General features: G+C 42.6%; 1 protein-coding gene across 2 annotated transcripts in view; it reads left to right on the forward strand.

The window, feature by feature from the left end:
• The window catches only part of ABCA4 (ATP binding cassette subfamily A member 4), a 1,118,748-nt gene that overhangs the window by 918,048 nt on the left and 177,647 nt on the right, over nt 1-23,053 (forward strand). For both annotated transcript variants that reach the window (XM_085601480.1, XM_085601481.1), the window contains one exon: nt 17,511-17,658. In XM_085601480.1, the coding sequence (XP_085457606.1) occupies nt 17,511-17,658 (148 nt within the window). The remainder of the gene's footprint in view (nt 1-17,510; nt 17,659-23,053) is intronic.

Genomic DNA, 23,053 nt, shown 5'->3' on the forward strand with positions numbered 1-23,053 from the left:
GGACAGTGAATATAAAAAATATATGGAGCTAGAACAGCTACACGCCCAATTTATAGCTCTTAAAAATGAGGAAGAACAGCTTATATATTTACAGATCATCGAGCTGAGAGCAAAGCTTGGGAGAAGGCTTAAAGATAAAGTGGCAACTGACTATATTAAGTATAGAAATCGACAGTATGAATATGGCGAACGGGTAGGGCGAGTATTAGCTCATCAAGTCGCAGATCACAAGGTCAAGGTATATATAAAAAAAGTTATTGGGGTAGACGGCAATATTTTTTCAAAACCGCAGGAGATCGTGGAACAGTTCTGCCTATTCTATACTAATTTGTATAGGGAAGCGACGAGCTTTAATATTCAGTCAGCTACTATTTATACTCAAGAGAGTGATCTGCCCTTATTGGATTCTGTTCAGAGTTCAAGCTTGGAAAAAAACGCAGATTTGGCAGAGCTCCATCTTGCAATTGGAGCACTGCCTATGGGTAAGGCTGTTGGGGAAGATACTTTACCACTCGAATTCTACAAAACATTTAAAGATCTTCTAGCTCCAATTTTGTTAGATCTGATTAATGGGATACTTATGGCTGGGGATTCTCCCCCATCTTGGAATAAGACAAATATTGTTGTATTCCTCAAAAAAGATAAGCCACCGGACAATCTTGGCTCATACAGACCAATATCCTTAATCAATTCAGATGCCAAAATATTTTCGAAACTCTTAGCATCCCGTCTCGCCCCTATGATGCATTATTTAGTGTCTGAAGAGCAACATGGCTTTATACCTGGCAGGGACACTATAGCACATATTAACACTGCTATAGCTGTATTTGATGTTGCAAATCAACTGGAACAGCAGATTGGGATGATCATGCTAGATGCCGAGAAGGCCTTCGACCGGGTAGCTTGGGGCTCCTTGTGGTGCACGATGGGCTCCTGTGGCCTCGGTCAGAGGTTTATCTCGGCTATTAAAAAACTATACTATAAACCTTCGGCTAGGATTAAGTATAATGGCTTTACCTCTTCTATGGTTAGAATTGCTCGTGGTACACGGCACGGGTGTCCACTCTCTCCCTTACTATTTGCCCTATATATCGAGCCCTTCATTAAACACTTGCTTCATAATATGTCTATATCACCAGTTGTCTGTAATGGCATCTCCTTGAAAGTCACCGCATATGCGGACGATATCGCTGTTTTTTCCACTAGGCCAGTGGAAGCTATTATAGAACTAACTCAAGAAGCACAGCGATTTGGGTCCTTTTCGGGATACAAACTGAATCTCAACAAGACACAGTCTATTTTAAATTTCACACCAGTACCTACCATATCGTCACTAGGTATAACAACTTCGGCTAGGTATTTAGGGGTATGCCTCAGCGCTCGCACTGATGACATATTTGATTTAAACTATACACCGCTCTTGAAAAAGGTCACTAATGATCTGCGTAGGTGGCAAAAGCTTCCATTGACAATCATTGGAAGGTGCAATATAGTAAAGATGAATATATTGCCAAGATTTCTCTACTTCTTCCGTGCTATTCCTCTTAGAATTCCAATGTCTTTCTTTAAGCGTATAGATAGTGTCATTGGAAGTTTTATTTGGAACTATCGAAGAGCAAGACGGGCACTTAGATACATTAAACTTTCCTTTAAGCAGGGAGGTTTCAAACTACCTGATTTTAGATTCTACTTCTGGGCCGCCTTCATTAGCCGAATTCAGTCTTTAATGAAGGGACCTGCGGCAAGGGAATTTTGGGTATCATATCAATTGGCACATGGTCCAAATACTGGCTTTTTGCTACAGTCTATGTCAGACCCCAACTACTACAAAAGAGTCCGATTTAAGACTCTTCGACATACTTATTTAATTTGGCAAGATATCTGTAAAAAGTTCAACCTTCCTGACTGGCACGAATTTACTTATCTTTGGGGTAATCCGAAGCTCCCTGATATTTTTTCGGACTCGGTCACGAACATGTGGCTACAACAGGGAATCACAAATTTAGGGCAGCTTTATGATGAATATGGATTTAAGTCTTTTCAGACACTGCTTATGGAACATGGGCTCAAACACAACTCGTTTTTCAAATATTTACAAATCAGGAACTTCTTCATGCAAGAGAAAGGACTGTTGGCTCTTCCATCAACAACAGAAGTTCTTCGTGTAATTTTCAAGAAAGCTGATCGTGGTCTTATAGGGAGAGCTTATGGTTGTTTTATGGAAGAGCTTGACGACGACATGTCACAGATTACAGACAAATTGAATATTATGTTTGGTATAGAGATAACTCCTGATGAAGTTTCAGATTCACTCACTAGAATAGACATTTCTGTCACTTCAATCAATCTGAAATTACAACATCATCGAATTCTTTTTATGCTGTACTACACTCCTAATTTGATCTCTAAGTGGGCCACTTCAATTAACTCTACTAAATGCTACTGCCCCAAATGCAATGAATTTGCTGCAGATCTACGACATATGTTTGTGACATGCCCTAAGCTAGCTAATTTCTGGTGTAGGATTGCCCAGGAATTGAGTAAGTTAACCGGTAAATTAACGACCTTATCAGAGAAGGAAATTCTACTAGGGCTACTATTGGATACTGATAATGCCTCAAATTCTTTTGTTTCAATATTCATGGCTTGCGCTCGTTTGACCATTGCTAGGGTGTGGATAGAAAAATCCAGCCCTACTGTTACTGAGTTTTGGTTGCTATTAAGGGGGATCTATGAAATGGAATTAGCATTAGCAAAAGCAAGGGGACTGAGAACATTGGTTAAATTTGGACGGCTCTGGTCTTGCCTACAGTGGGATTGAAAGTATTTTGAAACTATTTCGGATTGACATTATATGATTTGATATAACATCTATATACAACTGTTCAATCTATATATCCATCTATATGTATTTATTTTTAAATGTAGTTAATGTAACAGAAGAATGTGATTTTTTCTTTTCTTTTCTCTTTCTTTTTTTAATTGCATTTATTTGTACCTGATTGACAAAATGATATGCACTTTGCTTTCTCTTTCTTGTCTCGTATTGTGACTGTGACCAATAAAGCTAAATATGAATTTAAAAAAAAAAAAAGAAGGAAAATAACAGGTTGCATTTGACCATGACCTAGATGTGAGTTTAGACCCACGCATTGCACAAATAAGGTGCATGTGATCTATAGAAACTAGCATATTATATTGGTCTTAAGGGACATTGTCTGTACTGTTAAATACTGTTACAATTTTAAAACATGTGTTTGTCACTGTATTGTCATATATTTAGTATAGGTGACGACAGTGCTGGACATCTACCACATCTATTGTGGGTCATTGTCTGTATTGTATCATTTATCCATACACCTTTACACTTGTAGACATACATCATTCCAAATATTTGGTGTCTAATAGAGATATTGGTCCTGGAGAATGCCTGGGCCCTCTTTGTTAAATCATGATCCAGTCAAAAACTTGTTGACCCCTCGCCATTTGGAATGAGGTTTCAGGTTTAAGACTGATTTAATATGATCTTTTCAATAGACGTGCACCTTTTTTGTACCGTGGATCGTGTTTTTAAATACTCCCTGTAGACTGTCTTTGTGAGTAGCATTTTAGGCCGACCGCCATGGAGTGAAAGTCAGAGGCAACAAGCACAGCTTCCTGGTCACAAGTTTTTACCTTTGAATGTAGTCTCTGAAATGAAAGAATACAATTTCCAGAGGGGCAAGGTCAATTGCTGTAGCAGGTAAGGGTCCCTCGAAGTTGGATTTGTCGTCATCGAGCTTTCGCAGAAGCAGTTGGTTTTGGCACCAAAAGCTCACACCAGGTTAAATCTTCATTTTGTGGCCACCTAGGCTGATTTGCCACCTTGCCTCAGTCCTTGGTTTCACCTTTAGACTTAGTCACTTTTTTAGAAGTCAGAATCCTCCAATGGGGCAAGGCTGGAAGCTGTATGCAGGTGGTGCTCCATAAGGCTGGATACCTTTACCGCAAGGTCCCACTGAACCTGTTTTCACCATGGCCAAACACTCCTAAGTGTGATCTTCCTGGTCTCAGTACCTTCTCTCAACCCCCCAGAGGTGGAAACAAATATTAAGTACCAGGTTGCTAGGTCAGGATTGTTGTGGGGCTTTCATTGATGTTCTAGCGCGGGGACACTCCATTGAAGTAATTTACTGTTATACCTCTGCAGACCTAGCAGTTCACACTTAAAATGAAACTAAAATAACAAATATGTCTAACACAATTTACATAATTGATTATCAATTAGCTGATTAATTTACAATTAATGTTTATTTCATTCATTATTACTTAATTAACATCCCACCCGATACCCCTACAAACCTAGCAACCCACAACTAAAATATAACTAAATAAAGATTACGTAATATACATAATTATCAATAAAATAATTATTATGAATACATAATTAATTGTTCATTATTTATTCCTTAAATCTCCATCCTATATCCCAACCAGCCCAACATCCTACACCTAAAATATAAAGTGATTACAAAATGAATAACCAATTAAATAATTAATAATACATTAATAATTAATTGTTAACCAATTATACCTTAATTCACCTCCCAACCTATACTCCTACATACTAAGCAGCCTACACCTAAATTATCTAAAAAATATATAATTATTACATAATTTACATAATTAATAATTAATTAAATAATTAATAATAAATTAATATTTAAGTGTTAATTCTTTACTACTTAATTAGCTTCCCACCCTATACCCCTACAACACCAGCAACTTGCATCTAAAATACAACTAAAAATATAAGTATTGCACAATTTACATAATTAATAATCTAGGAAATGAATAATACATTCATAATTAATTGTTAATTAATTATTGCTTAATTAAGTTCCCAGTTTATACCCTTACAAACCTAGCAATCCGCTACAACACTATAAAGTACTAGTAGCAATTAAATTAAAAATTAAAAATCATTTAACATTACAAACTATATTTAAATATATTATTAACAATTGTAGAAACAATAACACATAAAATTAGTATATGAACTAAAACACATTAAGATAATAATTACACAATACGTTTTACAACTATATTATTGAAAACAACATTAACAACATTGATATTATTAACAACAATATTAACTGAAAAAACGATATTCTTGATAACAAAATTTCTGCATCCCGATATTTGTTTCCCGATATTTCTGTCTCCCGATATTTGCCACTCGATATTTTGCCCAAATACCATTTTTAACAAAGCAAGTGATTAAATAAAAAATTGTTGCACAGGTTTCAAACTAACGTTAATGTTGCAAATAGAGTCATACAAAGTCCACAGGTAGCGCCATATTAACCAAAAGATGCGGTAGTGACGGACATGCTTAACAAATATGGATGCCAAAGTCAAAGTCAAAAGTTTGCTTTATTCGGTTAAAATTTTAAAACCATCAAAGCACAGAACAGCAATCATGAAACAGGCAAATGCATTACAGAGAAAATTATTAACACAAATAATAAATACAATACAATTTGGCGCAACGTACAATAAAAATACGTCTTTGGATTAAATAATTCATTTAGTTAAAAAACATACTAAAATTTCATTATACCTTAATAAAGATTTCATCTACAACAGCATGATGGGCACAATGATCATTATCAAGTAACTATGTCAACTGGGCCCTGTTTCTAGCTCTTAGGGCGCCCACTATAAAGCAAGCAACCCCAAAACAAATCAAAGGAGACTCCAACATTTGTAAATAAGCCAAAGCAGGCCTAGCTTGCTTAAATTGACAATTCTTTAAGATCGGCAAGATGTATTTTTTTCGCTGTGAAGAGTAAAATTTACAAAAAAATAACATGTGCAACACATTTTGTACAGAAATGTTGTCACAAGGACAGGGCCCCAGGGTTCCCTCTTTAAAAAATCCTTTTGGGTATGCCAAGAGCCAGGGGAGCAAACCATGCTTAAATCTTATTAACAAAAACATGTGGAAAGGTTTGTTAATGTAGGTTAGGTAAGGCTGGATCTCGCTCCCTGAACTCAACATAACAAACCTCCTAACTGACGGTTTCCCCAGCTCATCTCCTTCCCTTGACGACATTGCTCTAGACAAAAATTGGGTCTTAATGGCCTTGATTTGCTCTTTACTAATCACGCAAGGACTAGAGAACAATTCAGAACACCCAAGTGAATTCAGGTTGTTTTTAATGTAGCTTAACCATGGGATAGATAAGGCTTTTTCCAAGGACAGGCAATCCTGAATAATTTGTTGGTTTAGGTTTGGTGGCTGTTGTGCCCAAACCCTCAACCAACCTAATAGCGGGGCCACCGCTATATGGTCGGTAACATATCCCATCCCCAAATCCTCATGGATATTAAAAGTGGGAGCAGAGGGGGGAAGAGACAACAATTTCCGAAAGAAATTATTTTCTACTACTTGGATGTTAGGGGAAGCCTTGTAACCCCAGACCTCGCTTCCGTAAAGTGCCATGGGTAAACACTTTGCACTATAGATTTTTAGTAGAGCAGGGAGTGGTTTACAACCTAAGCGCTTTGCGAAGCCCAACAAAGCGCCTGTAGCTCTAGCTAGGTTGTTCTTTTTTTGTGCGCGTTGCATGACCCAAGATGATCTGTCGTCGAATGCTACCCCTAGATATGGGAACGTCTGAACTTTGGTTAATTCCTGCCCATTGCAAAAAAAAAATTTCACCCTTTTCGCTCTCCCCGAGCCAATCGACATAGAGTGTGATTTTTTAAAATTTATTAACAAGTCTAAAGAGACCATAAAATCATAAAATCCATTTAAGAGAGCTTGTAATCCTCTCGCGGTTCTAGCCAACAAAACTGTATCATCCGCGTATAGTAAAGCAGGAATCATTTTGGAACCGGCTTTCGGGGTGTCTTTACTGACCGTGGCTAAGACCGGTCCCAAATTATTAATGTAAAGCGAGAAAAGTAGGGGTGCAAGAATACACCCCTGTCTTACTCCACGCTTTACCTGCCAGGCATCAGTCTGGCTTCCGTCATCACTGTAACGAACGACTGCGGTAGTGTCCTCATGGATTACAGCCAGGAAAGAAATCAAAACTGGGTCAAGCCCCAAAACGGCTAATAAGGCCCATAATTTTTGCCGATTTACAAGGTCGAAAGCGGTGGACAAATCCATAAAAGCTAAATGGAGGTCCCCCTGCTTAGCGACTGTGTATTTTCCTATGATAAGATGTAAATTGAGGCATTGGCCCACGGTGCCCCTTCCCTGTCTGAACCCATATTGTAGGTCGGAGATTATGGATTGCTCCTCCAGCCACACAGTTAAACGAGCAAGGACAACTTTACCCATGACTTTCATGGCAGAATCGAGGAGAGAAATAGGCCGGTAACAAGCCGGGTCTTCTCTTGAACCTTTTTTAAAAAGAGGGACAATAACGGCTTTGGCCCATGATCTAGGGGCACCGGCCTCAGAAGCAGCGTTAAAAACACAAGTTAAAAGTTTCGCCCAAAGCCTTAAGTCAGCCCTGTAAAGGTCCGCTGGAACTCCATCTGGACCTGGGGCTTTACCTGACGCCATGGCCTCAATGGCCTCCAGGACTTCCTCCTCCTTAAAAAGGATTTTTGATGCTATAGTATAATCCACATAATTTATAGGGTTAGCTTCTTGTATCTCCGAATAGAGACCACTGAAATGGGCCACCCATTTGTCTGGCGAGATAAGACATTCTTTATTGGTGTTCTCCGTCTCATTAAAGAGGGGACTATTAATCACCTTCCAAAACTGGCTACTATTTTTCTGGATGCTTGCGTCTGTCAAATCATCCCATGCCTTGAACTTTAACTCGCTTTTTCTATCCTTTATTGCTCTTTTATAACGTTTTCTAGCCTCAGTTATCTTACTGGGGGTGTTCCCAGGTTCTTTAAGTGCCAGTAAGAGAGCAGAGTGAGCGCTAGAACAGGCATGGTCAAACCAGTTTTTAAATTTCCTAGGTTTTGGTTTCCCATGGGAGATGAGATTCCCCACAACGTGTTTAGTAATTCTGTCGAAAGCGCCCAGAATGACCTTCGGTTGAGCCGATGGGGAAAGACATAAGCTAAAATCCTCTATTTTACTTTCATATAAATTAACGAGGAAGTCGGCCGGGGTAATGACATCCCATCTCAATCGTCTACCCTGACTTGTAGGCTCAAGATTTAAATTAGAAATCAAAGGCAGGAGAACGTCTGTCCTCAGTGCCTTAACTTTAATTTCCAAAGTTAGTGGGTTGTGGTCACTTAGGGCGTTTTGCGTAACACGAAAAGTGCCCAATAGGTTCACCATGTTACGTGGTACAAAAATATAGTCAATTGTACTACAGTGGCCATGGCCAGTAAAAGTGTGAACCGGGACCAACAAATCTTGGACAGGCATGTAAAGGTAATAGGACGATACCATGTTCTCTAAAAAGATCCCGCCTTTAGAGTGCTTAAAATGGATCACCTCTTGTGGGCAAAAATCTAAATGATTGTTTAAGAAACAGTTAAGATGACATAAATGGATATTAAAATCGCCAAAAAGTAAAAGAAAATAAAGTTTATCATTCAATGCATCATACTCGTCCAGGAAACTGAATAGTGCTTTAAGATGTTCTAACTCATCCAACCTAGTAAATGAGTTATAAAAATTAACCACCAAAAATGAAGGTAGATTAACACATTCCATTTTCACTGCTAAGATGTGAGGAGAGTTAGTTACTAGTAACTCGATATTATAACGAAGCTTTAGGCTGAATAATAACAGGAGACCCCCTCGTGGTCTCCCCATAACAGAGGGCGTAGCATATTTAATAAAAGATTGGTAACCATCCATATAAAAAGGATCTGTGGCCTCCCATGTTTCTTGTAAGGCAATTAAATGATGTGTGGAGAGAGAAGCCAACCAGTTTTGATCACCTCGTTTGGAGCGAAGACCAGCTATGTTCCAAGATAAAGCAGATATTGAATCTATTGCTGGAGTGCCCATTACACGCCCTTGTTCTTTAGTTAAGCAGTTGTCCAAATTAGGTAAAAAAGGTAATGGAGCAACCTCTACTCCGTTAGAAGGCAAATCAACGCCCGCATTATCAAAATTAAAAATGGGTGCTGTTACTCTCTTAACTACAGCCTCTGTCTGTAAAGTTAAGCTATTAACTGTCGAAGCAGTGAAAGTAACATTGTTAGCCACAGCAGGTGACCTAGCAGATAAAGGCCCAGAAGAATTAGAAGAAACTGTACTAAAAACATCATTATTTATATAAACTCCATTGTCACTGAGTCAATCATTTATGTCTAAAGTACTAAGGGCTTCAAATCTGTTTGTTAATAACAATGAATTGCTAGCAGGGGCATGCTGAAGGGGGCGCTCTCTCGGTCTAACCGGTCCTGCAAAGGGTGGTGGGTAAAAGAAGCCCAGTGGAAGAATGTTAATGTGATCCTGTTGAATTCTAAAATACCCTGCTTGTCTTAAAATGTGATCAACTATGTCAGGGGAACTGAAGTTCACCACTACGCAGTCGCCCCTCAGAGATTTATTAGATTTCCCCACCCACGGAACCCTTCTCACCATTTTAAAACAATCAAAGAGATGACTCCCCAAAACTGTCTTCCCAGCCAAAAAGTGAAGGGTTTTATTTTTCAGAGAGGACCAATGCTCTTCATTACCATCACAAGTTTTTGGAACATTGGCCAAAATGACCGTATAAGGGCAAGCCTCTGGTGGCAAGTTTAGTGAGCGTTCCTTATGTATCAACTGTCCCTGTACTCTTCGACTTTCGATAAGATCCCTCGGTCCTGGGCTAGCCCCATTAATTCTCAGGGCAGGTGGTAAGGGGATTGTGGGACCTACAACAGTAGTTGCCATAGAGTCAACCATATCAGACACTCTAGAAGTGACTTCACCGAGGGGAAGTAAATCAGAAGGATTAGACCTTAGCACCGGGGCACATTGACCAGCAATATGGCGTTCGATAAGAATAAGTCTATTATCCATCTCACTGAGTCTATCCAAGACTGGCGATATACACTTACTCAATCGCTCGTCCAGCTGCTTGATCACGTCAGCTAACATATCTCTCAGGATGACAGTACCCCCCTGAGCAATAGACTCCATAACGCCAATTCCTGCATGAGGGGTAGCCTCAACCACTGAGCTGCCTAATGGGGGAGTCGACCCCTCACCAGGATCTTTATTTCTAGGTTGCTTAGCATGATGGCGGTTTCCATTAGGAACATGAGTGGCTTTTCTCTTGCCCTTGGAGACTTTAACAGGAGCAACAGAGGGGTTTTTTGATTGCCTGGTGCGTAAGACTGGGGGAGAAAGAGAAGGACTAGACACATTCAACAAAGATTGAACGCTGGGGGGACAGGACTCTAATGCAGGCCCAGAAGAAACAGAATGAAATACCATAGTGGGAACAGCCAACAAGGGCTGAGTAAGGGGCTCTAGTGACAACCTTTTTTCCACGATCTCAATTTCTTTAGAGACGGCATGTTCGGCTTTTTTTAAAAAAGCATCTAAAGTCCCAGATCCTCCCACTGTTGAGCCCTTATTGTAATTTTTAGCCATGGCTTGTACTGAAACATATGACACAAGGAACTTATAACCACAACTCACACCACATACCAAACCATCACAGGCCAAGCCTTACAATAGACTGTATATAACAACACCTAGTCCCCGAGTACAGTTCGTGCTGGATAAGGGGGGTGGCCCAGCTCAGCTCTGTCCAGCCCCGGGCGGCCACAGACGGCCCGCCCTTTGCCCGGGCTTAGCCCGGCGACGCCCGCGCGCGTCCCGCGACGCGGGGGGAGAGCCTGATTTTTAAACGCCTCCTGGCGCGGGAAACGCTGTCGGCGAGTTCCGGCCGCACAGGCAGCTGGGAATTGAAGTCCCCACTCAGCGGCCGCGTTGGAATTGGCGGCGGCGGAGGACAGATGAAGAGCAGACCAGAGCACACAGGACGCACCAGGTAGGTCACACAGCAGGAGTCCACAACGCGCCCCCACGTCTCCAGACAAGCAGCCCGCTCTGCCGGGGGAGAGCCTGATTTTTAAACGCCTCCTGGCGCGGGAAACGCTGTCGGCGAGTTCCGGCCGCACAGGCAGCTGGGAATTGAAGTCCCCACTCAGCGGCCGCGTTGGAATTGGCGGCGGCGGAGGACAGATGAAGAGCAGACCAGAGCACACAGGACGCACCAGGTAGGTCACACAGCAGGAGTCCACAACGCGCCCCCACGTCTCCAGACAAGCAGCCCGCTCTGCCGGGGGAGAGCCTGATTTTTAAACGCCTCCTGGCGCGGGAAACGCTGTCGGCGAGTTCCGGCCGCACAGGCAGCTGGGAATTGAAGTCCCCACTCAGCGGCCGCGTTGGAATTGGCGGCGGCGGAGGACAGATGAAGAGCAGACCAGAGCACACAGGACGCACCAGGTAGGTCACACAGCAGGAGTCCACAACGCGCCCCCACGTCTCCAGACAAGCAGCCTGCTTGAGGATACATCCAGGAGTCTGGACAAGGTACACAATTAGCATCATGCAATGGGGAAACATAGGAGGAATAGGAGAACAACACTAAGCAACACTAAGATTATTGTGAAGCCCTCAAGTTGCAGGAGTCAATTTTTTAAAGATTACTTTGACATTCTGAACTGCAATAGTAGGCATGTGGGTTATAGGTAGACTCAGACTCGTGGGGAGAAAAGAAGAAAGGGATTTTTTTCTTCTGAGAGGGAAAATCCGAGTCTTATAGTGAACCTCATGTACATTTTGGTTTCTTACTGAAAGAATACCCACTGTAGCTCCACAACCAGTGAGAGAACTACTATGTACCAGCATTTACAACTTAACATGTTCACACTATGTGTTGTTACGGCCAGAGCTGCCTACTTTAAAACTGAAGAACCAGCTTCAAATCTCGGCGTTGGCTCCACATCCTATAATTCTGGGCAAATCACTTAGGCCCTAATTTGGATGTTTATCGGAATGCCTCCAACCACATGTCAGAGGCTTTCCGACCAACATCTTTGGTTCGAATTCCGACCGCCGTATTACGATTACAGTGGTCAGAATGCAAAACCGGCTGGTCAATCTGACTGGCTTCCGATGAGCTCAAGGAGCCCGTTGGCCAGTCGGAAACCGCCACATAATTCCTTATGTCAGGCATTTCCGCTGTAATGATTACAATGTCGGTTTCCGACAGGCTTTCCATGTTGGGCTTTCTGACATGTAAAGCCTGTCAGAAAGTGACTTTGGGGGCCCCTAGCAGGGCCCCCTTTCCTCCGTCGCCTCAGGTTGTGGGCCGGGGGGGGCACCTATGGTACTCCACACAAACTCCCATTTCTCTACGGGAGCTTGTGCTGTGGGCTGAACCAGCCCACAGCACAAGCTCCCATAGAGAAATGGGAGTTTGCAACTGCACCATGTGCGGTCGCATCATAATACGGTGTGCATAACCGTCGACCTATGGTCGATCGGTTCCCACACCAAATTGGTGTCGGGCGGACTCAAGTCTGCCCAACATCATAATTGGGGCCTGTCTCTCCCCATGTCTAAAAAATTAATGCGACCATTTGAAATGTGTATGGTATTCATGTAAAGTGCTCCAATACCTTCGAGTCAAGTTTGTGCTATATAAAGCTGCAAATAAAAAATCATAAACAAGCTTGAGATCAGTAGAATACATTTTTTCTTAAATCACCCATAATCCTTGTTTTATTCAGCATGCATATTTTGAGTAATTTTTCAAGACAAAAATGTCTTGCAGGATCTCTAAAACTCTTTTGGATCAAAAGCATAATTTGCCTCCTATTTTGTGCGGAAAATATGTGGAATTTCAATTAAGATGTGAGGGAGGGGGGTACGCTGTTAGAAGTCGAAATTATCAGCTACTAGGATTTAGCTAGATCGGATGAAAAAGGTTGTGGTGAAGTGGGCCATAAAGTGCTGCCCATGTCCAGTGGGCAGTAACTGGTGACATCTAGAGGAGGGCAAGTTAATAGGGAGAGCCGAGCCTTAAAAATATTTATCATGTGAATCATGCAACAAAAGTCATGCTGCAATATAAGGTGTCTTCAGTATTCAAGAAAGTAAACATTACTGCCTCTGCCCTGATCACAATGATATTAGCGAACTAAGGCAAGTCAGGGTTCAGGTATACCCTATTTGTGGGCTAGAATCCTACTATAGTCCCTTCTATATTTGAGATTCTAATGGGTCAGGATTCCAGAGGATGCTTATTAAAAATATATGAGCCTAGCTATTTCAAAAAGACACGATTTAAGATCTTGATTACAGCATATAAATACTGGACCCATGTTGGCTAACACCGTATTAGCCACAGCAAATCTTAGGGCTCAATGCTATAAGACTTTTTTTGATCTCTATATTACCCCTTCGAAAATTGTTAAATGGGGTGGCACGGAGGGTATCCATTGTTTTAGATGTAATATTCTGGGGGCGGATTTAGTCCATATTTTTTCTACGTGTCCGGTTTTGGATAATCTAAGGCAGGAGATTACAACATTTTTACAATATGTTTTGAATAGAAATTTTTTGTTAACCCCCAACTCATGCTTTTGGGTGTATCTACACCAGTGGATAATAACATGGAGTTTATATTTATCGCTATGTCAGTACTTAGATTATGTATTGCCTCCTCGTGGCTAGATCCGTTATCACCCATTTTCGGACAATGGAAAATGCATTTGCTTCATATTTTTAATTTGGAGAAGGTCCTTTAATGCGAAAAGGGAAAAAAGGAAGAATCAAGGGACTCAAGATCTGGAGACCACTTAATGATTGGATCAGCGAATTTGATTAACAAAAGCTACTCTCTTTTCGTTTGTATTTTTGTTTTGTCTAAATGATGCCTGCCTCCAGTCTGTCTGTATGTATTGACGAGCATGAATAATAAAAAAATAAAAAATAAAAAAATAGAATCCTACTATGCATGGTCAAAAATACAGGCTATTAAACAAAAGATAGATTTTTGTAAGGCACACACCCTGAACTCACATATTTGTAGGTTCTCTCTTATGTGATGATGAAAATATTGAAATAAAGTGCTTGCACAGTGTCACAGAGCAGGGATTAATCCCAGATGTTCAAGTTTCACACTGTGCAGTTCAGCTGCTAGATGAGAATCTCTTTCTGACATAAAATGGTAATGCTTTGTCACAGACTAGCTACACAGTTTTTTTTTCTGCACAAGTAGATTTGATCCTGGTTTCCCATGTTGTATGGTCAGCAGCTGCAGCAAGTAGGCAACATCGCCTCCCTTGAAAGCTGTCCTTGTTTGGGGTTAGGGCTTCAAGAAGACTTCGAGCAGTCTGGCTCAGGCTTTCCGTGGTTCGTCCATTTCTAGTGACATTCATGACCATGGAGAGGCACAAAGCCTTTATAGAATCACAGAATGCTATGTGACCATGTAGAGGGGCAAAGACATTATAGAGTTGAAGAATGCTATATAAATTGCAATATCTTTGATATGCACAAATATCCCAAAATATGTCACCTTCAAATGGGAAGTTCTTCTTTAACTGTTGATTCACATAATGAACTATTTAGTTTTTGGCTCTACCTATGTTTGTTTTAAATTGAGACAGCATTGCAGTATTTAATGCTAACATTTCTTAGTGTTAGAGGAATAAAAGAACAATGTTTTCTCTCTACTTCATTATATTGGTTTAACTGTAAACATGAAAATATGTCTATATCCCAACAAGTAGCTTTCTGAATTCTGACTTTGTCTTGCTGGGAGCTCTATGGGTTGTATGGGTATAAACTATGGTTAATTTCTCTGGTCTTGTAAGACGACAAAGATTCATTTTGGAAGATTTTCACGTATACCTGTAGATAAGTTAAGATAGCTTGAATAGATGTGCTAAGAGTGTAGGGAATTCGAAGCTAGGATATTTGATTGTAGGTATTGAACTAGGTTTATTTATACCCTTTATTTTATCTATGTTTGTGGGAAAAATCCAAATAAAGAGAAGAGTGCAGAAAATAAATGCCATTTAACATATGCCACAAACTAAATGGTACACCCTGAAACCAAGTGATAACGTGAAAATAAACCTGATTAAAAACTTGCCATACAAAATAGAAAATAATATTGCAAACTGTGAGTGCATGTGCAATAATTAAAAAGAAATTTAGAGTATCACAATACTTGATCAAATTTAAATATAAAATATAACCATGCACAATACATATGATGAGTGTAGTAACAAGATACACCCCATTAATAGTGTTTATTTTCCCAAAAATCCATGTGTAATGTGTAATTGAGGAAATGGAGAAAATAAGGGCCAGATGTACTAAGCATTTCAACAGTCGCAAATTATTCAATTTGGCATTTCTGACTGTTATAACACTTTTTCATATTTGCTGATCCCATTAAAGGAGCTGGAAATGTTTATCCGAATACTAAAATAAGATTTCAAATGGATACCGATTCAGTATCTGGAAGAGACGTGTTATAAGCGTCCCTTCCAAATATGAAATCGGTATCTAATGTATCAATGATTTGGGACCGAAGTCCAGTTGCAGAACAGTGCTATTTTAGTGCCACCTTAAAGGAGACAATAATCCATTGAGACCCCTTACTCTAAGTGAATGTAAGAAAATGTTTATTTAAAAGGATGCATTGGTGGGATCACAGCCTCTTCCTAAACAAACAAATAAAAGTGAATGTTTCTTTTTAAACACAGTCCTGTTACCTTTAAGGAAAACGACCTGCATTTTAAAAAACACAGTCTCAGACATGGTGGTCTGCTAACTGCAGCATGCCACCACACCTGTGATGGCCTGCAATCATAGTGACAACTAGTATTTTGCAACCAGAAATTAAAACTTAAAGACCTATGTCCCTAGTGTGCATTCTGGTGCACCACAAACCTATTTTCTATAATGTGTAATAACTAAAGGCATCTCCACGTCCCACCGTCCCAAAGACCTTCTATCATTGTACTTTTAACTATTTTAATATCATACATTTTCTATTAGAGGTTAAGCATTCCACTGGCCATGTACAACTATCACTCAAAATAATAACATTTGAGAAAAAGTTCCACTAGCTGTACATTCTAAGGATGCTGCAAGTCACCTTAGGCATCTGTGACTATTTGGAGACACAAAGCGTTTAAGGGGTCACCGGACTCTGAGGTGACTTGCAATAACAATTTTATGTAGTTTTGGATGTTTTTTTTCCTTTTAATTTATGGCCTTCTCTGTGTCTCTTCTGCTTGTCTAGAATTGTGAGTTGAGTGAGTCCTGAAAAATGTGACTGCTTAGGGAAGCCCTGTTCAAAGCACAGTGTGTCACATACCCCATAAATTGTCGAGAGCTCACAAAACCCCTGTGGAGAGGCAACCATTTTCAGCATGGTTTATCTGCAACTTCGTCACAAGTGCAGGAAAGGATGTGTTCTGAGTTCTCCTCGCTCTTTTCCCAGCATGGCTGCTCCCCAATCTGGGCCAATTAGCAGGGAAGCAGAAAAACCAATGCAGGATGAAAACTTTACCTTCTTTCACAGAGCAGCTAATCAGTTTGTGAAACAGTATCATACAGAAGTAGATAGCCAACTGTAAGCTTTGTTTTTAACCAGCTCTTCTATGGCTGCAGTGTGGATAATTGCAGAGCGGGTGGTGAGTTGGATCCACCCCTAAAAAATGAGCAGTCGCTGTGGGTAGTGTTTTGTTACATAAGTTTGACGTCACAATGCCTACTGCCATGGGCATCAGCCGATGTGATACTGCAGTTTTTTTTAAAACTGACTTGTATTGAACTGTTTCCAATATCTGTTTGCAACAACTATCTAACAGGTTTTTGATGTGTTAAATTTTGTACTAGAGGTTTTATTTTTATTCTTAATGTTTGCAAACATGCGTGCTTTTTCATATGAAAGAGCAAATCCCCAAGGTTTTAAGTGGTTTCTGTGAAAAGTGATGGTGTGACCACGTAATATATGAGATAAAGTACTCCCTGACGTACAGGATAAGGATATTGCAAGTCACCTTGGCGTTCCATAACTTTATAAAAGAACTCCGCCTTTGTCCTCGTTCCTCTATTTGTTTATGGCACTCCTCAGTGACTTGTAAAATCCTTAATATGTTTGGGAGGGGTACTTTAGCCCTCATATAATGCTCTCCTGCCATGTCTTTGGGCTAATTGTGCTGTGGACTTTGAGAAGGCTTTCTGCTTGGGTTTGGGATTTCCTGCAGAAGGGAACCCATTTAGGGACACAATTCTTCCCTTTTGTTATGTCAGTGTTGATCAGCTCCTGTGGCAGTCTTTTATCGCTTCTAAAATGTCTTCCAGTGTCTGTGTCTCCAATTGCTTTGATTCCTAGAGACTGCACATTTAGTGGATCTACTCACCATACTGTTTCAGTTGTTTGGTATTAAATGAATTAAATGACAAAGCTAGTGCATGTAACTGATCACTTACCAAGGTATTGTAGTTGTACGGAGAGTAAAATCTGGACTTGTGTTTCTGCTTTTCCCTCTAGATGGTCAGTAATCCCCATGATGTACCCAGCATCCTACCTCTTCAACGTGCCCAGCACTGCCTATGTCGCTCTCTCCTGTATTAACCTGTTTGTTGGAATAAATAGCAGTGCCATTACATTTATCCTCGATTTGTTTGAAAACAACAGAGTAAGTGACATCAGCATTTCTTTTTGCACATGTTAGTTACAAATTGTGGCATCGCGTTGCTGATATTGATGTGCCCACTGGTGTCTTCCTCCTTTGGGTCTGCGTGCTACCTTTTTTTTTTAAGTTGGCATTTGTGGAACCCAAGTCTGTGAGATCTCCAAATAACCTACATTTCTATCTGTTATTGTAACTAGTGAGTGGCATCTCTGGCCGCACGTCTCTGCCATTTGGTGTGGTTTCTGCTATGTAGATACCACGTACATACACCAATAAAGGACCTGCAAAGGTCTCGTATATCCCAGCTCCATGCGTTATTAGTTGCTCAAGTGCAAGGCTCTTCTTTGCATTTTGGGACCTGTAGACCCTTTATAAAATAAGGACTACAAGTCTCAGAATGCGTTAAAAAAACTTGCACTGGGTAAGCTACTCAAGCTTACTTTGCAATCTTGCGAGTAAACAGTGGAAAACTAGAGTTTCCTTTTTCAAAAGACCCAAAAAAAAACATGCCTTCTCGTGATGATTAAAACTTTACTTGACTAACTCATTTTTTTGATTGCTAACTTCAAAGGACAAACATGTTCTTGTCATGGGTAGTTTTAGCGCTCCTGAATCATATCCTTCCTCTGTGGAAAGGAGCAGTCAAATTACATTTTACAGCATGACAATGCAGATGAAAGAATACTTATGCCTTTCTGTTGGCACATTCATTCTGATTATACTCTACAATGTATGAGGAAGGAATACATGCTTTGTGATAAAAAGGAACATTCTCTCTTTTTTGTCGATTGCATTAATTGCAATTGCATTATACAGCGTAAAATGCAGGTTTGCAGGTTTCATAGGAGGAAAGAAAAAACTTTAAATACTCTAGGGCCTATTCACAAATTGCATTTTGTATTACATTTAGTACTACTAAAATAGCACTACTACAAAATGCTATTCACAAAACTACGAGCGGGGGTTCCTTCTCCGTCTCTCCTATCTTTTTTCTGAGCAGAGATCTCAGCCCCAAATGTGTAGTCTGCACATATAAGAGTACGAACTGATAGAGACATCTATCCCCAGACTCCTTACCTTTGAATTTTCCAGGATTCAGACTAGATCCGGAAGATTTTTCTTCGAGCAATATCCTTACGCACCAGTAGGTGGCATCAGTCGGCTCCGCGTGACATCATCGGAATCGTCTCCGCCGTTGTGTTGTCCGTGTCACCTATATAGGCATCACCTCAGTGCGTTGACATCAGTTCTTTTCTTTCCTTACCAGTTAGCACAGATCCATAAAGAGAGCAAATTCTGTCACTTTTTGACAGGCTTTTTCTGACTTTTTGTCGACGATTCTTTGTTGTGTAGAATGTCCAAGAAGGCTTCCAGATTCAAGCCGTGTGGCGCCTGTAACCACGCCATGTAGGTAATGGCTCCACATCTAGTGAGACTTTAGTGCTTGGAATGAGACCACGATTTGAAGTCATGCTCTAACTGCATGCCATCGGCTCCAAAAACATTGGAGGAGTCATCCCTAAAGCTATTTGCGGCTCGGCGATCGGTAATGCGCCGTTCGTCCCGGAGGTCTCATTCTCGGTCCTGGCTGAGAGGAAGGTTTGGGCACCACTCCGGGATCCCTAAGTCTTCATCTTCCAACTAGAAGTCTTGAGTCGGTCAGGTAAGTAGCATAAAAAACACAGGAAGTCGGAGCATGCTTCGATTCTCCCCATCGGTCGGCTAACGTGACGAAGGAGCCTCGGCGTTGTAGGCCTCGTTTGCTGAACCTGTGCCTGGGTTGGCTCCACTCTCTACTGCCTTCCCAGGAGCCGGAGCAACCCCTGCCCAGCTCAACGAATTTTAGGATGCTGTGTCCCTCATATTTGGGTGGCCTGATCCTCCCAGCGTGCCTCCAGGTGAGGGGGCTCCATTGGGTTTCTCGCCGGTGGCTCCGCCACTGATGACCCCCATGGATCTGATAATGGATGTGGACCAATGCCGGCCATGGCACTGCGACCTTTCCCAGCACCAGGTCCCATGCCAAGACTCCTGATGCCGCCACTGGCGCCAGCCTCATTCTAATCCCTGATGACCCAGATTGGCACCTACCAATGCCGATTTCGGTGCTGACAGAACTCTTTGGTCCTAGATCGGTTCCTCAGTCTTATTCTGAAGGGCTATAAATAGAGGAAGATTGGGAGGGGTCACTGGACCCTTTACAAGGCCAGCTAGAGCACGAAGTGAACTATTGCAAGGAATTGGGAGAGGCCAGTAGTCTGGACACCTCTCCAGATTCTTGTTTGCTTTCTTCCCCCACAGTGTCTATGGAGGCGGGAGCTTCATATGCTATGGTGGTGCATAGGGCAGCTGAGGTCCTGCACCTTCAGCTCCCTTCTGTGGCAGTCAAGATTAGCATCTTGATGGAGGTCCTAAAAATGGGTGTCTCCTCCTCGGAGCCCCTCCTGCCTTTTAATGAGACATTGACTGATGCCCTGCTGGGAACCTGGTCCAAGCCCATCACAAAGGCTCCTGTGTATCCTAGGTTTGTGGTCCAAGCCTCTACATCTCAGGTCACTTTCCCTTCCGCACCCCTGGACTGGGAATCCAAGAGCCTGGCTAGTTGAGGCAAGAAAACATTTTCTTCCGCCAGCCCTGCATTGCGGTCGGTGAACACTGCATGCTTATTTGGCCATTACTCTCACTCCTTGTGGGAAACGGTTGCGCAAGTGCTGCCACAGGTCATGGAGGAAGCCCGGGCCATCCTCTCCCAAGCAGTATAAGACGGGAGAGATGCAGCCAAGTTCGTCATTCGTTGTGGGCTTGACATGACTGACTTAGTGGGCAGAGTGATGTCATTGATGGTGGCTGTTCGACAACATGCCTGGCTGAGAACTTCTGGCTTTTCTGGGGTTGTCCAGGCTTCCCTCATGGGCATGCCCTTTGATGGTACTTGCCTCTTAGGAGAAAAAGCAGGCATGGCCCTAGAGCGCTTTAAGGACTCACAGGCTACAGCCACATTCTTGGGCCTCTCAGTGGCCACATATCACCTGTCTGCTTTTCACCCCTTTTGTAGCTATGGAAGAGGCTTTCATCCGAACCATCCATACCCCAGCCACAAGGCCGTGCAAGTTCAGCAACCTCTGCATGGCCGTGGCTCGTTCTAACCCCATAGGTTTGGCGGCCAGAAGTCAGGTCAGTCCACCGCCCCCTCTGCCCCCTCAGCCTCCAAACCCTTCTAGTCTGGCCCTTCAAGGTCATGGGCAGCCAGGGGCTACTCCCTCCCCTTTGTGACTACCCCACCCTCCATGTCTACAGCTTACAACTGTCTGATGGAGGATCACCTGACTTTGCTTCAGGAGGAAGTCATTACTATCTTGGCCAAGGGAGCCACAGATAGGGTTCGGGCATGAGAAGTAGGCTACGGTTGCTATTCCTGCTAGTTTCTGGTCCCGAAGAAGGAAAAGGGCCTACGCCCTATCCTAGATCCATGAGCCCTCAACTACTTCCTCAAAAAGGAAAATTTCAAGATGCTCAGGTCTTGTCTGCCCTGGACCCAGGAGACTGTATGGTAGCATAGGGACTGCAGTACACCCATTTTCACATTCTAGTCCTCCCTGCCCATCGGCGCTACCTGTTGTGTACGGGAGGCCACAGGCACTTTCAGTTAATTGCGCTCCCCTATGGCCTTACCAGCACCCCTCGGGTGTTCACCAAGGTGATGGCGGTTGTTGCAGCTCATCTAAGCAGATCCGGGGTGGCAGTCTTCCCTTTATTGATGACTGGCTGTTGAAGGCGAGTTTGCCCCAGGCTTATGTCTCCCACCTCCAGACTACAGCGAACCTTCTGCAATCGCTGGGGTTCTCTATCAACAAGCTGAAGTCACACCTGACTCCCTCTAAGATGCTTCTTTTCATCTGAGCTATTCTGGATATGGTGCAATATTGGGTCTATCCTCTTGAACAGCAAGTCCAGGATACTCAATCTGTGATCCCGATGTTTCAGCCTCTATCCTGGATTTCAATGAGAATGACTGTGAGGCTGCTGGGCCTCATGACCTCCTGCATCCTGCTAGTGACACATGCCAAATGGCATATGAGGGCTCTGCAGTGAGACTTGAAGTTTCAGTGGGCGCAGCCTCAGGGGAATCTCTCCAACATGGTCCAGATTTCGGAGAGAACGGCATAGGACCATCAGTGGTGGCTAACAGACCACGATTGGGGTAGAGGCAGACCCCTCTCCTTTCCCCAACCAGACCACACAGTAGTGACAGATGCGTCACTTCTGGGATGGGCATCCATATGGGAGAGGTGGAGATCAGAGGACTCTGCTCTCCGGCGGAATCCAGGCTCCATCTCAACTTGTTGGAGCTCTGAGTGATTCATTTGGCATTGAAAGCCTTTCTTCCTTCAGTCAACGGAAAGCTGGTTCAAATGTTTATGGACAACACCACTGCCTTGTGGTACTGCAACAAACAGGGCGGGTGGTGTCGTGGACCCTTTGTCCAGAGGCCCTGCATCTCTGGACGTGGCTGGAACAGCAGGGCAGTTCCTTGGTGGTTCAACACCTGGCCGGTTCTCTCAAAGCCAAACAAGCGGACAGACTAAGCTGTCGACGCCCAGCGAATCATGAATGGCATCTCCATCCAGAGGTGGAGTATGGTCTCTTTTAGCAGTGGGGAGATCCTTGGTTAGATCTGTTTGGCTTTGCTGAGAACATGCAAAGCTAGCAGTTCTGTGCCTTAGAGTTTCCAAGTTGACACTCGCTCAGCAACACTTTCCTCTCGGGTGGAGCTAAGGCCTCCTGTACACCTTTCTGCCAATTCCACTTCTGTCCAGAGTGCTCAAGAAGATCAGGAGCGACCGAGCCCAAGTCATTCTTGTGTCTCTGGTTGGGCATGGAGAGTCTGGTATCCCGAGCTTCTACAGATGAGCATCAATCCTCTGATGAGCCTGCCTCTTTGGGAAGATCGTCTGTCACAGCAGCAGGAGAGGGTCCTCCACTCCGACCTGTAAACTCAACACCTTCTTGCGTTGAGATTGAGAGGCGGCAGCTGGAAAGCATTCAACCTTCCACACGAAGTCTGTAATGTTATTTTGGCAGACAGGTGTCCCTCTACCAAGGCCGTGTATGCCTGCTGGTGGCACACATTTTTAAAATAGTGTACAGAAAGATCAATTGATCCTCTTTCTGCTTCTCTCGCACAAGTCCTTCTCTTTATTTGGCCCTTTGCCCAGCAGGGCTCTGCTCTGGGCACTCGCAAAGGATACTTTTCGGCCCTGCTGCCTTCTTGAGTCTGCCAGACCAACCCTCTTTATTTAAATCGCCTATTGTAAATATATGTCTTAAGGGGCTTGTACATATGTTTCCATCTGCCCCCTTCATCATTCCTCTGTGGGACCTTAATTTGGTTCTCAAC

This window comes from Triturus cristatus, chromosome 4_2, assembly GCF_964204655.1.
Source record: "Triturus cristatus chromosome 4_2, aTriCri1.1, whole genome shotgun sequence".
Taxonomy (NCBI): Eukaryota; Metazoa; Chordata; class Amphibia; order Caudata; family Salamandridae; genus Triturus; species Triturus cristatus.